This window comes from Octopus bimaculoides, chromosome 12 (assembly GCF_001194135.2).
Source record: "Octopus bimaculoides isolate UCB-OBI-ISO-001 chromosome 12, ASM119413v2, whole genome shotgun sequence".
Classification (NCBI taxonomy): Eukaryota; Metazoa; Mollusca; class Cephalopoda; order Octopoda; family Octopodidae; genus Octopus; species Octopus bimaculoides.
The window spans coordinates 7096027-7112892 of record NC_068992.1 but is presented as its reverse complement, the minus strand read 5'-3'; the positions used below and the strand labels follow the sequence as shown (position 1 = coordinate 7112892).

At 32.9% G+C, this 16866-nt stretch overlaps 1 protein-coding gene across 1 annotated transcript in view; it reads right to left on the bottom strand.

Moving 5' to 3' along the window:
- The window catches only part of LOC106868246 (uncharacterized), a 351265-nt gene extending 338627 nt beyond the window's left edge, over positions 1 to 12638 (bottom strand). Inside the window, exon 1 of the mRNA XM_052972069.1 lies at positions 12588 to 12638. Within this exon, the coding sequence (XP_052828029.1) occupies positions 12588 to 12600 (13 nt within the window). The 5' untranslated portion in view covers positions 12601 to 12638. The remainder of the gene's footprint in view (positions 1 to 12587) is intronic.
- Positions 12639 to 16866: the final 4228 nt, after the last annotated feature.

Here is a 16866-nt window from a genome sequence, read left to right as displayed (position 1 = left end):
TATTGGAATATTTCCTTTACATTAGATATTTGAATTTTATGTAAGATATCGATATTAGATAAGATTTTAAAAGAAATCAATATTTGATAATATTAAATAGTTAAAAAAATCCCCAGTGATTCTATTTTCATCATTGCCAGAAAATAGTTAAATAGCTATAAACATTTTATAAAATCAAATCTAGGAAAGCTATTAGTTATATGTTGTACAGTTACTAATGTGTGCATGTATTTGTGTGTGTGTATATATATATATATATATATATATATATATATATATGCATGTATGTATATATATGTATTTGTGTGTGTATTTTAAATAATATTGTTTGCTGATAGCAATATGACAAGGGGTTTTAGATATTTAAGACTGTTCAAAATATGATCACACATTCTATTTACCTTTTAGGTTTAAAACTTCCAAACTGTTCTGATGTTGTAGTAAAGATTGTTTGCCAACATAACTTGGCAGTCCTGGTTTAGGACTAATGTTGCTGTAATTTAGCCCCAGGAGACATCATCTCAAGCTTGCTATATGACACGATCTGTGTCCTTACATTTTCAAACAAGGGAATCTAGCACCCCCACTCAGCCCAAAACAGTATCTGTGTATTGTGATTTCTGTGTGTGTATATATATATATATATACACACACACACATATATTCATATGTGTGTCTTTGTGTCTGTGTTTGTCCCCATCACTGTTTGACAACTGGTGCTGATGTGTTTATGTCCTCATAACTTAGCAGTTTGGCAAAAGAGATCAATAAAATAATTATCAGGCTTAAAGTAAAAAAGTACTGGCATCAATACATTTGGCTAAAAATTCTTGAAGACAGTCCCTTAGCATGGCTGCAGTCTACTGACAGAAACAAGTAAAAAATAAAAGAATCACACACACACACACATATATATACATGTATATTTGTGTATGTTGTAAGTCAATGTTTTTGGAATAAGAATTTTTACAACATAATGCTTACCTTAACAGTAAAGAATGGATTAAGAAATGTACTCTAAACATTACAAGTCCAAGAACAAATACGCAGCACACATAATTGGCAGCTGATCAAAATTGTTGATGGAAAAGAAACCAAAATCTTAACATCATTAGAGTCTGAAATACATAAACTTTGCTATGAATGAACAACAGTGTAAGGTTAGAGAGAATGAAATAACTTGTTGCCAAATTTTCTGCTTATAGATCCAATTCTGTAGTCTAAATTCAAACAAATGAAGGAATCCTGATTGAAGCTGGAAGTGATTTTACTCTCTTTTGGCAAGATAAACTCTAATCTATCACCTGGTTTTAAAACCTTCATCTAGCCTCTTGGTGCTTTTAACTAAGCAGTGTCCACTTTATCATGTGGCCTAATATTATATTTCATCATTCTGAATGAACAAATTTCTGGATGCACAAATGTACAAAAGAGTTTTTAAAGAACTTCATATTAAGCAGTAAAAAGTAAATCCAGTATGTTAGCATTGCATGACCAATGAGAAGTGCCAAAGTGGATCCAATTGCAATTTAATTAAGGAATCAGAAACCTAGACATTACTCTAACAAACAAAACTGTCTAAAGACAATGATAGCAAAAGACACAATAAATAAATAGATCTATAAACTAGAGAAGCCCTCAGAGAGCGCAGACCTCCGCCAAGCAGCTCCTTTCCACCCATATACAGGCGTGCTGAAAATTGTCCAATTTCCCAAACCAACGCCGGCAAAAACATAACCTCCTTGGCGGGGGTAAAAAAAAATAACACACCCATATGATTTTAAGAAAAAAAAAAAAAAAACCCTTTAAAAACTGGAATCATCTGAAGCAGTTCACAACCGCCAGCATCATCAGCAGCATTGTTATTGCTTCCACTTCAACCACATACACCGCCATCAATGTTATCCTGACGGTTACCTTGACAGTCACTTTCACCACTACAACCAGTATAACCACTGCAATACCACCACCACACACCTAACACTATCATCAACACCACTATTACCACCATCACCTCAGCATCACACATCACACCGCTCCTCTCACCATTATAACCATCGATACTATTTCATCCTCCTCCCATACTTATTTCGACCATCGTCATCATCAACACTGTCTCTAAACAGCAACGCCACCATAGGTTGCATGGAAACGATGTCTTTTCAAGGGAGATAATCAAAGAACATAACACTGTAATTCTTCATGTAAAGTAAATATAACAAATGAAAAATCCTTCAAGATTCCATAAAAATTCCCGGATCACTACGAAAATTTCATCATCTGTTCCTTGTGTCATTACCAACTTTTCCTGTTTTATCAAATACTGTTCACGACTTTTTGAGTTATTTTGCACACAGACGGACAAACCAACGGCAATGAAAACATAACCTCCTTCTTTGGCAGAGCAAATAAATAAAAACTGATAGAAAAATTGAGAAATATCTGGGAAAAATAAGCCAAAAATCATAGTCTTTAAAACAGCAGTTCTTGGATGTATTTAGTAGTTCCAAGACATATGAGAAGACTATAACAGATGACTTCCAAGATATTCTAATCTTTTAGAATATGTACAAATGCCCGTATGGTACAAATTCAGAAATACATTTTTCTTTCAATTTATATCATATCAGGCTCTATGGCACCTTAAAAGACCATATATATATATTGAACTCTGTGTAATTCCTTGTTTTTATGGCTATAGTGATGCCTTAGTAGCACTAATGAATTCATTGATTTGATTACTAAGTGTGACATGAAACAATCAAAGACATGAGTAATGAAGTTCACATTCACTTTCCTCTTTATTGATTTATATTCAAGCTGAGACGTTTGAATACAAATATGAAAACTGTCACCATTTTGTTCCAAGATAATCTCTTTACTCATTAAAGACACATTCTATTGATAGGTCTTAAGTCATAAAACTTGTCAATTATTTTAAGTCTACTAGACTTCAAAGTGCTTTGATTTGAAAAGTCTTGTCAACATTGAAACATTCTACCTTCTGCTCTTTATTTTATGTGTTTTAAAGCCAAAAATCCTCAACTGCTCTCCAAACACTTTACATTAAAAAATATTTCAAATATGATAAAGATTACTTCAGTTATAATTTATCCTCATTTCTACTGAAAATGTAGGATTAGAACAATCTAGATTAATATTTAGTTTTATAACATATTATAGTTTTTAAGAATAAAAATTTGTACCATTTTGTAAGAGGTCTTTTAGAAGAGTGACCTCTTCAAAAATCTTCACTTGCAGTAAAAGTATTATATTTTTATCTCTGTGGCCTGTGGCTCTTGATGCAAAAGATAAGAGGATTTGAAATAAAAACAAAATGAATTTTTGTTTCCAATTTAGATTTCTGTAACAAAGTTTTATTGATTTATGTTTTGGAAAGTCATTGTGTGTATACATATATATATATATATATATATATATATATATATATATATATATACAATGACTTTCCAAAACATATATATATATATATATATATATATATATATATGATGTAATGCACATTTCTGAAATTTTTCTGGGCAGGTGAGCAGAAGCTATATATTATAGACACCATGTTTAATTTAAATGCGTTACATGTGGATTAGTTTAATATTAAATATCATCACATCAACATTAGTAAGATTTACCCAAGTTTTAAATTACATATTAACATAAAAACATACAAAATTTATTATCCTTATCTTTCCAAAATTGCAGGTTGCTTCTTGATAACAAAATTCTATTATTAGTGAATCTCACTAAATTTTTTATAAGTCAGTATATTTGAATTATTGAGTAACTATTTTTAGAAAGAGCATTTTTCAAACTTGATTTATTTAAAAAATATCAACAAAAATGCAAATTAAAAGCAACTAAAACTCATGGAAACATCTATTTTTGGATAGCATGTTCTGTTTTAGATTATTTCATATTAACTAAGAATACCACTCCTTTTGGCTAATATATATTAGGAAAAGCATAATATTGATTTATTTTGACAAGGTACAAATCTTTAGATTCATAGGTTGTGCAGTGGGTACCGATTGTTGAAATATTCATTCCTTTTCCAAAGTATTGTTATTTGGTTAAGAAGTTTATTTCATAACAATGTCATTGTAGTTTCTATCCCCTGCTCTGTACTTTGGCTTTAGGTTAATCAAAGCTTTGTGAATGCATGTTATCCCAAGTGTATTATTGACCAACTCTATCTGCAAGGAGGGAAGATGGCAGAGGATAACTAAACATGGAAGACACTGTTGGTACTGTGATAATGGGTGTTGAAAAGTTATCTTGTACAGAGTAAACAGAGAGATACCCAGAAAGTGACAGAAACCATAGGGCTTTGCATTTCATTTTTTCAGGGGTCAATAAAGATGAAAGACAAAGTTGACCTCAGCAGAATTTGAACTCAGAACATAAACATGGATGAAATGCCACCAAACATTCAGCCTGGCATGCTAGCCACTCAGCTGGCTTGCTGCCATAATAATAATAAGAATAATAATAATAATAATAATAATAATAATAATGGTTTGAAATTTTGGCACAGGGCCAGCAATTTCGTGTGTGTGTGTGGGGGGGGGGGTTAAGTCAATTAGACCAACCCCAGTGCTCAACTGGTACTAATTTTATCAAGCCTGTAAGGATGTGAGGTAAAGTTGACCATGGCAGTATTTGAACTTAGAACATAAAGATGGATGAAATACTACTAAACATTTTTCCCAGCATGCTAAAAGTTTTGCCATGAGAAAAAAAAACAGATGTGAAATGAAATGAAAATGAAAATGAATAAGAACAATGATTCATTTTATTGTTACAAGGACAATGGATGAAACAGACATTATACAAACAAATTGTAAAAACAACAGAAGATTACACAGAGTTAATTATGAAAAATAAAAAAAAAACATCCCTAAAAAAGCAGGCAGTAGGAGACTATATAGCAGCAGCAGCAGCAGCAGGGAACATTATCAAAAGGCAGTCATTAATGTTGCTTACTACCGTTTCATCACACAAGAAGGCCAACTATGTGTCTTTGTTGACTAAGATAAGAAAAAAAAAGGATAAGCAAATTGATTATATCTGCAGCAACAAATTCTTCATGACAAATTGGTTTAGACTTCAAACATCTTCAGTGAGAATCTGAAGCAGCAAAACCAGACCCAAACACAGGAAATAATCATGACCAATATTTTCACAAACTGGAAGCTTCATGTATCATCATCATCAGTCTGATTTGGCAGGGTTTCTATGGTTGGATGCCCTTCCTAACACCAAACACTTTACAGAGTGTATTGAGTGCTTTTACATGGCACCGTACAGGTGCTTTTATATTCATATTGCATTGAGTCAAATGTTTTGCAATGTTTTTTAAACTATTACATGAATCCTCAATACTTGACTGGCACTTTACTTTATCAGTTCTGTAAGAATAAAAGTCAATATTGCTCTTGGTGTGATTTGAACTCAGAGTGTAAAGACACACATAAAAAAAAAAATACTGCAAACTGACAGTTCTGCCGATCCACTGCCCTTCAAGCCATAAATTATAAATATCATAATAACTAAATTTATTTTCAAGTTACCATGCAGAAAATATATATTTCAAATTATTGTTGAAGTAGAGTGAGTTTTCCAACTTAATAACTCATCAATTTTGTGACTTTTTCTCTCTCATTACATTTTGATTGATATTATTTCTGAATATATTTAAGTGACTAAGTACGCACAAATATGCATGTGTGCACACACACACGCACAGACAGACACACACACACAAGATAGATAGATAGATAGAAATCTGAATAGATAGGTAGATATATATGAAAACACATATTTAAACACACCACTGGAAATGGCTGGAATTAAATATCTTATAACAGCACAACTGCAGATGGCCTACAATATAACTGCATATGTAATTTCAAAAATAACTGCATTAATTATTTTCATTGGAAAGAAACTTAATAGGGATTATTCTGAACAATATTTCAATATGTATGTAAATTTCAAATTAAACTCACTCCTCACCCCCTCACTCTCTCTTTTCTCACACATCTAATGATACGAACAAGAACGACTTCCCACGTCCTTCTTGTGAAACGACTTTGTTACACATTTCCCCTTATCTTTCCTCTAAACGAAAGTAAATAATTTTATGTAATGAAATATAGTTTGTAGACTGATGTCCTTGGTTATTCTCTACTGAAGAGAGTCGAGCAGATTGAAATAGCAGCCATGCACAAATACCAAGGCTCTATAGGTTGAAATAAAAGAAAATTTTAATTGAATAAATTCATAAAGATAATATATTTTATTCTTATCACTTCACTTATGGAAAACAAATGTGGAGGCACGTGGCTTAGTTGTAGTGCACTATACACAATAATTTCGGTATTATTATTATTATTATTATTATTATTATTATTATTATTATTATTATTTTCAAAGCTTTTCTTTAACTCCAATTAAGTAAGGTTTCATACAGTAAAGGCAAATATTTGATTTGAGATGGTGAAATATGAAGAAGATTTTGCAAGGGAGTGTTGTCAGCCAACTCAAACTATCAACTAATAATGTGGTCATTTAAACTGTTAGAAACAGTAGCCAAATCTCCTTCAAACCACACTCTTAGATGAAAGTAAGGGTGTATTAAACAATGCCATCTTCTATATAGAAAAATGGGACTGTCAAGTTTGGAACATCTTTTATCATAGGTGTTATTGATGGGGGCTGACCTGGGCTAAACAACAACAACAAGAGAAAATTACTAAAACTCTAGTGAAAATTGCAAAGTTGGTAATTGGAAAAGTTTCCTATGGATCAGCTCAGGCTGGAGTACAAGGCTATAAATTTCACCAAGGAAATCAAATATGCAGAGCAAAAAGTCAGAATTTATTATTCTAGGGGCAGAGAAGTCAAAGTGAGATACGATGCTAATCAAAATAGAATAAAAAGAAAATTATTGAACAAATCGGGAACTGAGAAATCAGTCGAACTGACATGAAGGGGTGTTGCTGATGGTGGTAGATAGTCATGGCGGTAGAGAGATATCAGTGAAACGAGGGTGATAGAAAGTGTAAAAATAGTGATAAAATGTTGTTCAAATATATCAACGGTACATGAATAATTGCTTTTGAGTATGCTTACTGGAGAAAAACAGAATTTAATGATACATATAAGTTTGAAGATATTCCGACAAAAATTGTGCACTTCAAACAACAATCTATATGAATATATTTGTGTACATCACAAAAGAATTTTCGAAAATAATCCTTGATATGCTCTTCCCTTCTGATTCCATCACAATATGAGTGATTTCTTGTCAGACAGGATATTGAATAGTAAGTTATTGTAAAAGAAATGTAATCTATCCTCATATTTTAGATATCGGTATGTTTCCTGCTCATATAGTAAACAAATACACTAGCATCAGAACTGTTTTAAGGGGAAAAAAAAATCATTTAACTCAGAAGAAATATTTGATATACTGAATATCTATGTATTTTCTGAACTTTTGGCTTGATCCTTTGAACTTATCTGCAACTGTGCAGCTTAGGCAGTGCATTTGGAAACAGTCCAGCTTTAAGCAGTAGATTGAGTGGATTGGGGTAAATAGAGCAAGTTTCAATTTTTACACGAATAAATTAGACCTACTTTTTCTGTTATAATATTGAATCCACTCTGATAGAGTAGACCTATGATGAACAACATTCCAGCATGACCATCATGCCTAGAAAAATATTATCCAATTATTCCTTTTTTTAAAAGATATTATGGTGTGATTTGAAAGAGATTTAGCTATCATTTCTAACAGGTTGAGAGACCAGGTACTAGTTCTCTTTCTCTCTCATTGACTTAAGCTAGATCTATTGTTTCTTCATAAGCATATTTTCTGTCCAGTCAGTGACCATGAAGGGGCTTTTTTGTTGGCCCATGACATATTAGTTTTGGTTTCCTTTCATATGATGGTCATTTAAAAATATCTCTGTTTGTATATGTTAGGGGTTTTGAAAGGAAAGACCACTAATAATGATAGTTTGGTCTTAGTATATGAACGAGCAGTCTATGTGGTAAGAAGATTGCTTCCCAACCACATGGTTCTGGGTTCAGTCCCACTACATGGTACCATAGGTAAGTGATTTCTACTATAGCCTCAGGTTGACCAAAGCCATATGTGTGAATTTGGTTGAAGGAAACTGAAAGAAGCCCATCACATATATATAAGTGTGTGTGTCTGTGGCTGTGTTTGTCCTCTGCCACTGCTTGACAGCCAGTGTTGGTGTTCACATCCCCATAATTTAGCAGTTTGGCAAAAGAGACCAATAAAATAAGTACCAGGTTTAAAAAAAATTATGTCCTGGGGTTGATTTATTTGGCTACAGATGCCCCAAGGCAGTGCTCCAGTATGGCCACAGACTAATGACTCAAGCAAGTAAAAGAATAAAAAATATGGAGATTTGAATGACATACAGAAGAACTGGAAAAAGAAATTACCAAATGATGTTGATATCACATTTTCTCACAAACTCTATAACGGTAAGGCATAAGCTTTACCATTTGTTTTAGATTCCTCATGAAATATGATGGGGAAAAGCAAATCAGCAATTTCAAATTTTTAGAGAGTACTAAAAATACTCCACACCTCACCAAAATAAACAAAAATTGATAACAAAAACAACAAAAAAAAATGAAACTTAAAGAAAAAAACATGCATTACAATTTGCTAATGCATCTTTGAAATTCAGCATGTTTGCCAATGCAGTGTACATTAGAAATAGCCTCTATAAAGAGGCTATTTCTAATGATGATATTGGATATCTCAGTTACTTCATATCACTTAATGAAATCTGTTGAATTACCAAAATCCTCCTTCCCCTTCTTAAAGTTAGAAGAACAAGAAATACAGCAATATATATCATCATCATCATCCTTTAACATCATATATATATATATATATATATATATATATATATATATATATATAACGAGAATGAAAAAGTGCTAATGAGGATTCTAAATTAGACAAAAAGAAACCCTAAAAAAACTATAAAGAAAAAAGAAGCTATTATCAATTGATAAAATTACTGATGCAAAGTGATAAACGTACGAATATGGATACATGTTTGCATACATGTTTGCATACATGGTTATGTGTTTGTCTGTTTGCATAAATAATTGTATACTTAAATTTACTTAGAAAAATAGGAAGAGTATATTTTAAATATCTGCAAAAAGCAGATTAAATTAATAAATTACATATTCATATCATTCTCCAAGTTTTAAACAATCTGTGTGTGTATATGTGTGTTTGTACATGAGTGTGTGTATGCATAATGAATGGATGGATGTAATTATGTGTGAGAATGAATGAAAGTGTGTGCACATGTTATGCAATACCTTATAACTTATGAATTGGCTATTTTGTTGGTTGTTTTTTCAGTGTTGTGTCTTTGGAATCCAAAATGTAAATTTGTAAAGAGAAATGAGCATTTGAATTGGTAATCATAAAAATCATCCAGATGAAAAACTTTGAAACATACAATATTACATATTTGATATACATTTACAAAACACACATCTATGTCACTGATTATATATATATATATATATATATATATATATATATAAAATATATTCTTGAATATGTGAAAACAAGACCATTGCAAACTTTCAAGAAAATAGATCAAAATACATAGCTTAGCATGATGCACATAAATCATTCAGTATATTACAAAAGAATTTGTGAAATAGAAAGGAGCCAAAAAATTCTAAGTATGAACATGAAAAATATATTTGAACACCATATATTTAGGGATCTGAGTCCTGTTTTTTTAGAACAAACTATTTATTGAAATATTCAATGGAATCCTTTTTTTTTAAATGGGTCTGTTTGTTATTTTTTTGTTTTGTCTTTTTCTTTTATTGTGAAAAGCTTTTCATCTGTAATCCTTTGTTTACTTGGATTGAGTATTTCAGTGAAATTTGAACATGTGATAAATCAGTGCAGCAAAAGGCAAACTTTATTGTTGTAATTCCCAAATACTAAATTTTGATTTTTGAAGGAAAAATAGCATTTGCCTATTTATTTAACTAAATTGTTAAGGCAGTAAACTAGAATAGTGTAAGTGATCTGTGAAATAAGGCAATGTAATGGTAGCAACAGCTATGCCATACAAAGCCCTACCTCCATATAACACACACACATACAAAAACAAAGTCAAAACAAAATAAGACTGGGTGATCATGACTGGAATGTCTGGTGATAAATTTGCCAAATAAAAACAATAGCAACAACACAGTCATGAAATTCATTTGTTGCACATCTACTATTCATGTCAGCATTGGTTAAATGAATACATACTATGAAGACACTGCCTTTTACAGCTGGATGCTCTTCCTGTCATTAACACTGTCATGTAGAGGATTTTTATTTCACTCTTCTTTGAAAGCAGCAACATGAGTTATGAAATTCATTCATTCATTTATTGCACGTCTCCTATTCGTGTTAGCATGGGTTAAGTGAATACATACTATGAAGGACTGTTTTTTTTTTACAGCTGGATGCTCTTCCTGTCACTAACACTATCTGTTTGTCATGTAGAGAATTTTCATCTCACTCTTCTTTGAAAGCATAGAGCTGGTGAATGATTTGTTGACAGAGAAGTGTCAACAAACAACACCATTTATAGCTCAGTGCTTTCTTTATACAAAGTGCAAAAAATGTCAGCCTAAATATGGCTCATATCATTTTTATTCATTTAGGTATAAAGACAAAGAATAAAGACAGTAATGTGTTTCATTGTTCACCAAAGAAATTTTAATGCCATTAAATTTAGAAATTATTCTTCCCTGGAAAGAAATACCATCGAAGAAAAAAGAATTACGATCAGGAATTTTATTGTTCTTTGACACTGTGTTTATAGTACAGTTGTTCTGAATATTCTTAGTTACCACAAGCGGAGGAAGATTCTCACAGTACATAAAGTAGTAGTAATATTAAGGGACAATGCACTCCAAAGAGGAATAAAAATCAAGTTAATAAACAATTATCTCAAATAAAATAAATATATAAACTTCTAAGAAATATCTAGTTTTGAAAAGAATTTCATCATTCTAGTTTACTTGTGCCAGAAGTCAGAAATGAAATGTTTTTTTTGTGTGTGCTTTTGAAATAACTCTGAGACAGGTAGCAGCAAAGATTAGAATTTACCTGTGTTTCTGGAGACTGGTTTGAATGCTTTGCAGCAGACTATATGCCATTTGCTAAAGTCACCTATGTATCAGGTGGTGATGCTAAATTAGACAGGTGATTATGTCTATTGTTCAAGAATGGAAAAGATGCCTCCAACAAACTTCTACAATTCAACCTGAGGCTATGGTAGAAGACACTTTCCCAAGATGCCATACTGTGGGCTTAAGCCTGAAACAAGCTTCTAAACCAAGCAGCCATGCCATGTTACAAAAGCTTCCAATGTAATGATCTCATGTTTTGGTACAAGGCGAGCAATCTTGAATGTAGGGTATGAGGGTGGTGCAGTGTAAAATAATTACATCAACCTCAGTACATAGCTGGTACTTATTTTATTATCTCTCAAAGGATGAAAGGCAAATCTAACCTAGTTGGCGTTTGAGCTCAGAATCTAAAGAACCAAAAGAAATGCTGAGAAGCATTTTGTGTAGCACAGTAATGGTTTTGCCTGCTTTTGCTGCTTTAAAAAGCTTCCATTATAAAAAAAAGAAACATGATCTGGTATGTGTGTGTGTATCAAAACAGGACATTTGAGAAACTTTTTGGTATCATATATTCACCATCTACTTTGGATTACAGGAATAAGCGTTTGTTTGTTGGCACTCCGTCGCTTACGACGTCGAGGGTTCCAGTTGATCCGATCAACGGAACAGCCTGCTCGTGAAATTAACGTGCAAGTGGCTGAGCACTCCACAGACACGTGTACCCTTAACGTAGTTCTCGGGAACATTCAGCGTGACACAGTGTGACAAGGCTGGCCCTTTGAATTACAGGCACAACAGAAACAAGAAGAAAGAGTGAGAGAAAGTTGCGATGAAAGAGTACAGCATGGTTCACCACCATCCCCTGCCGGAGCCTCGTGGAGCTTTAGGTGTTTTCGCTCAATAAACACTCACAACGCCCGGTCTGGGAATCGAAACCACGACCCTATGACCTCGAGTCCGCTGCCCTAACCACTGGGCCATTGTGCCTCCACAGGAATAAGCATATGTGCATCAAAAGAACACAATTTGGATTTTAACCCTATCAATATTTTATATATATATATATATACATATATATATATATATATATGCATGATGTAATGTATATTTTGGTGGTGAGGATATTGATAACCTTGTAGGATTGAATTTAAAATTTCATTCATGAAATATATTTGGATGTTTTGTTTCAATATTGTTAGAAGCAATTAAAACATTTTTGCCAAATCGTATTTTTTTGAAATATGATTTGCCATGACCAATAGAACATTTCTGTTACAACACATTTTGACTGCCAACTGATATCAATATCAATCAGTTTCTTCTTCTCTGATAAACAGATTACTACTTACCTTGATTTTTCATCAATTAGAAAGTGTACAGCCAAGAGAAACTCAAAGAAATGACTCACCTAAAAGAAAAACAAAAATAATCCCATAAAACTGTGAAGATTTAGCACATTTTATTGAAAAAAATAAATTTCCATAGTGGCAGTAACAAACCAACCCTTTCATCTATTTGTACACACTCACACACACACTCACGTATCTAATATGCAAACGTGCATAGTGGTTAAAGAGTTGGACTAATGCTCATATGATAGTGGGTTTGATTCTTTGACTGGGTGGTGTCTTTGAGTCACAGCCAACTGCTGTCACAGTTCTCTCTCTCTCTCACTGTCTCTCCCTCCCTCCAGCTGTTACACCCTTGATATTCCGTTAGATTTAAAGATGAGATAACTGAAAGGTTGTCTATATCTACTCTTGACTACAAAGTTACTTAGAACAGTTTGCAAAAACATGACAAACGTTACAGATTTGCTTGCAAGTGGCAGCTATGGTTTATGGTTTTATGAGTTCCATTATCATCATTATCTTACATTCACTTTCCATGATGACATTAGTGCTGGTGAATATGTGTGTGTGTGTGGAGAGAGAGAGCGATACACACACACACACAGACACACAGACACACACAGACACACAGACACACATACAATACTAATTGGTTGGCTGTCTTCTGATACCCATAGCTGTAAATAGATATATTTTGTCAATATAAATAGCAGAACTCAATACAACCAGCCAATTAGTGTGTAGTAGATTTGAAACCACTATATATGAAGATATTGGTAACAGCTAATAATTCTTGGATTTTGCAGAAGGCAGCTTGCATTTCTGTTCTGTTTAACTAAACAATCGAAAAATGCAAGATATCAGATCATCTAACATTGTAACACATAATAGACAGGTGTTGTATTCTAAGGTCGAGTTAACATTTATCATTAGCTGAAAACTATGGAATCTGGGGGAAAATAAGCACCATCCCCACAAAAAGTAAAGAAAAACAGTAAAACATACAAACTATAAGTATAATTATTAATTTCCCTCATCCTCCATTGCTGTCTTGCAAAGGATGCATAGGATGATGTAATTCTACATGCATTGTTTGAAAGAAAAGACGGTAAGGTCATGGTTGGAAAACTCTTGATTAGAGATGACTTGGGGTTCAAGCAACAGCAACCAACAAACTCTACCAATCATGGACTGCTTCAGGGTGTTGCTGTTATTGCGTATCCCCAGTTCAGCCCTGGTAGAACAGATCAATGATGAAAGGTATTATAACAATGACCATCTTGTATTTTCTCTATACCTCATGTATCTAAGACTACATCATCCAACATATCATTTCAGCGATGGACTGATCAGAGCAGACATGGACCCTCTTAGCTACACCACAAATAACCCCTCTAGGGCAGCAGTAACTCAGAATAAACACTGATAAAACTAATAAAAATGTAGCCTCCCTGATCACCCCCCCCCCTTTTGTTTTGCAGATTCAGTGCATTTAGGATTACTTTATTTATACACTGAATCCTCTTTTATTTTATTTTGAAACTATAGGATGTGAATTGAAGATGATTTGGTTGCTGTTATTTTAGCTTGTTATGTAAGTGGATATACAGGTAGAAGATTTGTTTATGTGTGCCTGTATACACACACACACACACATACACACACACACACACACAACACAATTTTGGATCTTGCTTTCAGCTCAGTCTATGGTGGAGGTTGGCCTAAGAACTACCATGCAAAGGAACACTACTCACTTTCCTTCGGCCATAGTTATAGCAAAGGAAGTTGAAAGGCACAGTTGGGAACCTCAATCAGGGCTCAAGTGCCAAGTCTTAATCAGCTTCTGGAACTACCACTCTGAAAATATTTACAATTTGCTTTTTTTTTTGTTTTTTTACCAAAAAGGCTCCTCTCCTGGTTTTTAAGTCAAAAAGGAAAATGGCCAAAATTGGTCCAGATAGTTATTATTGTAAGGCTTATAGCATTCCAAACAACTATAACAACAAAATCACTTTTAAATTTTTTTACAAAAATTATAAGGGTAATTTTTAAAATTTTCATTCAATAAATAATGTTTTTACATTATGTATACATTAATAGTATAAACTGTAGGTTTTCCAAATAGCGAATTAAAACTTGAAATTGAAACATTTAAAGAGAAACTGAGAGACTTCACAAATGAAAATGGAATATTCCGCAGTGAATGCAATGAATTTTTAATTTGTGAATAACTGGATGCAGTGAATGAATGAATATTTAAATTTGTGAGAAACTGGAGTTAAAAAAATTCAATAAACTTGAGAAATTGAAATTATAAGAAATTGCTTAGAACACGAATTTATAAAAATATTTCCAGATGGTCAACCCTTTAATAATTGCTTTCTTCTAGTACTTTTAGTAATTGTTACATACCTAAATTAATAAGAAACTTTCTCCATTGTAGTAGAGATTTTTATTATCATTATTATTATTATTATTATTATTAGTCATTTCTCCTTATCTCAGACTCATAAAATCAAGTGCTCATCAATTTTGCCAATTTATTCTACTTGTTTTATTACTAAATTTTGTCAGAAATGATGAATATTGATGGAAGAAAATTTAAGCAGTAGTTAAGTATGACTGAAGTATTAATTGATACTGAGGGTGATGTACATATCTCCAAATGTAATGACCACTTCATTCTTAATCAACTGGTCCTGACATGAAGACAATTTCCTGGTTGATTCAAACAGGCCATTGTGTTATATATATATATATATATATATATATATATATAAAATTATAATACAGGGTATCAAGAGATACCACCATGCTGAAAAAATAGCAGTCAAATCCTGACTCTAAAACCACAATAAATGTCCACATGGCACGAGTAGCGAAGACGAAGACCAAATAAACCAGTAAAAATAATAAGATCTTCGCTACTCGTGCCATGTGGACATTTATTGTGGTTTTAGAGTCAGGATTTGACTGCTATTTTTTCAGCGTGGTGGTATCTCTTGATACCCTGTATTATAATTTTAAATAATTATTACCTTTGATGGTTTTTATTCCCATGCTGACCACTTGATAAGATCAATATTTTAAATATCGATCTTATCCTTATTTATATATATATCCATCCAATGGAGCTAATGAACAATCTTGCACATAAACTGCTAGAAACAGCAGTTAAACTTTTCACAAATCGCACATGAGCAACTTAGCAAAACAAAACTTCCTCACAAAGTAATATAGACTTAGCTACACTACTCTTATTGGCGAGTTATATCTGGAAATATATATACATCATCATCATCATCATCATTTAACGTCCGCTTTCTATGCTAGCATGGGTTGACCGATTTGACTGGGGACTGGCGAACTAGACGGCTACACCAAACTCCAATCTGATATGGGAGAGTTTCTACAGCTGGATGTCCTTCTTAATGCCAACCACTCCAAGAGTGTAGTAGGTGCTTTTTATGTGCCACCGGCATGAGGGCCAGTCTGACAGTACTGGCAATGGCCATGCTCAAATGGTGTTTTTTTACATGCCACCTGCACAGGAGTCAGTGCAATGTTTTGTTTACATGCCACCAGCACAAGTGCCAGTAAGGCGACACTGGAGACGATCGCACTCAAATGGTGCTTTTTACGTGCCACCGGCACGGAAGCGAGACCACTGCTCTGGCAGTGATCCCACTCGGATAGTGCTGCTGGCGCTACACTGGCATGGGTGCCAGTCATCGAATTTGGTTCAATGGTTTTGTTATACGGTGCTGAGTTTTACAATCCTGTAAATAATTATGATGGTATTTAAATAAGCTTAAAGCTTATAATGATCACCTCGCAATGACTAGGGAAAATAGTCTAATAATGGGGCATATAAGCCCTCGACAGAAAAAAAGTAGTTGTGTTAACAATGGGATGTGAGTTTAATAGATAAATAGACAGTTCAGCCATATAACCACACATATACTTTTCATGGACTGTTTTTTTCCTTCTCTCCGGACCTTTCCTTTTTCTGATGTAGAGCCATGTTCAAAACGGTACACACCCTCCTCTTTTTTCCATTTTAAACTGAATGTCAACCTAATAGGTTCACTGTGTATGTCCCAATCACTTTTGTTGTTTTGTCTTCATTTTTATTTTCAATTTGTATATATATGTATATTTATTTTCAATTTGTATATATATGTATATATATATTCAATTTGTATATATATATATATATATATATATATTCAATTTGTATATATATATATATATATATATATTCAATTTGTAT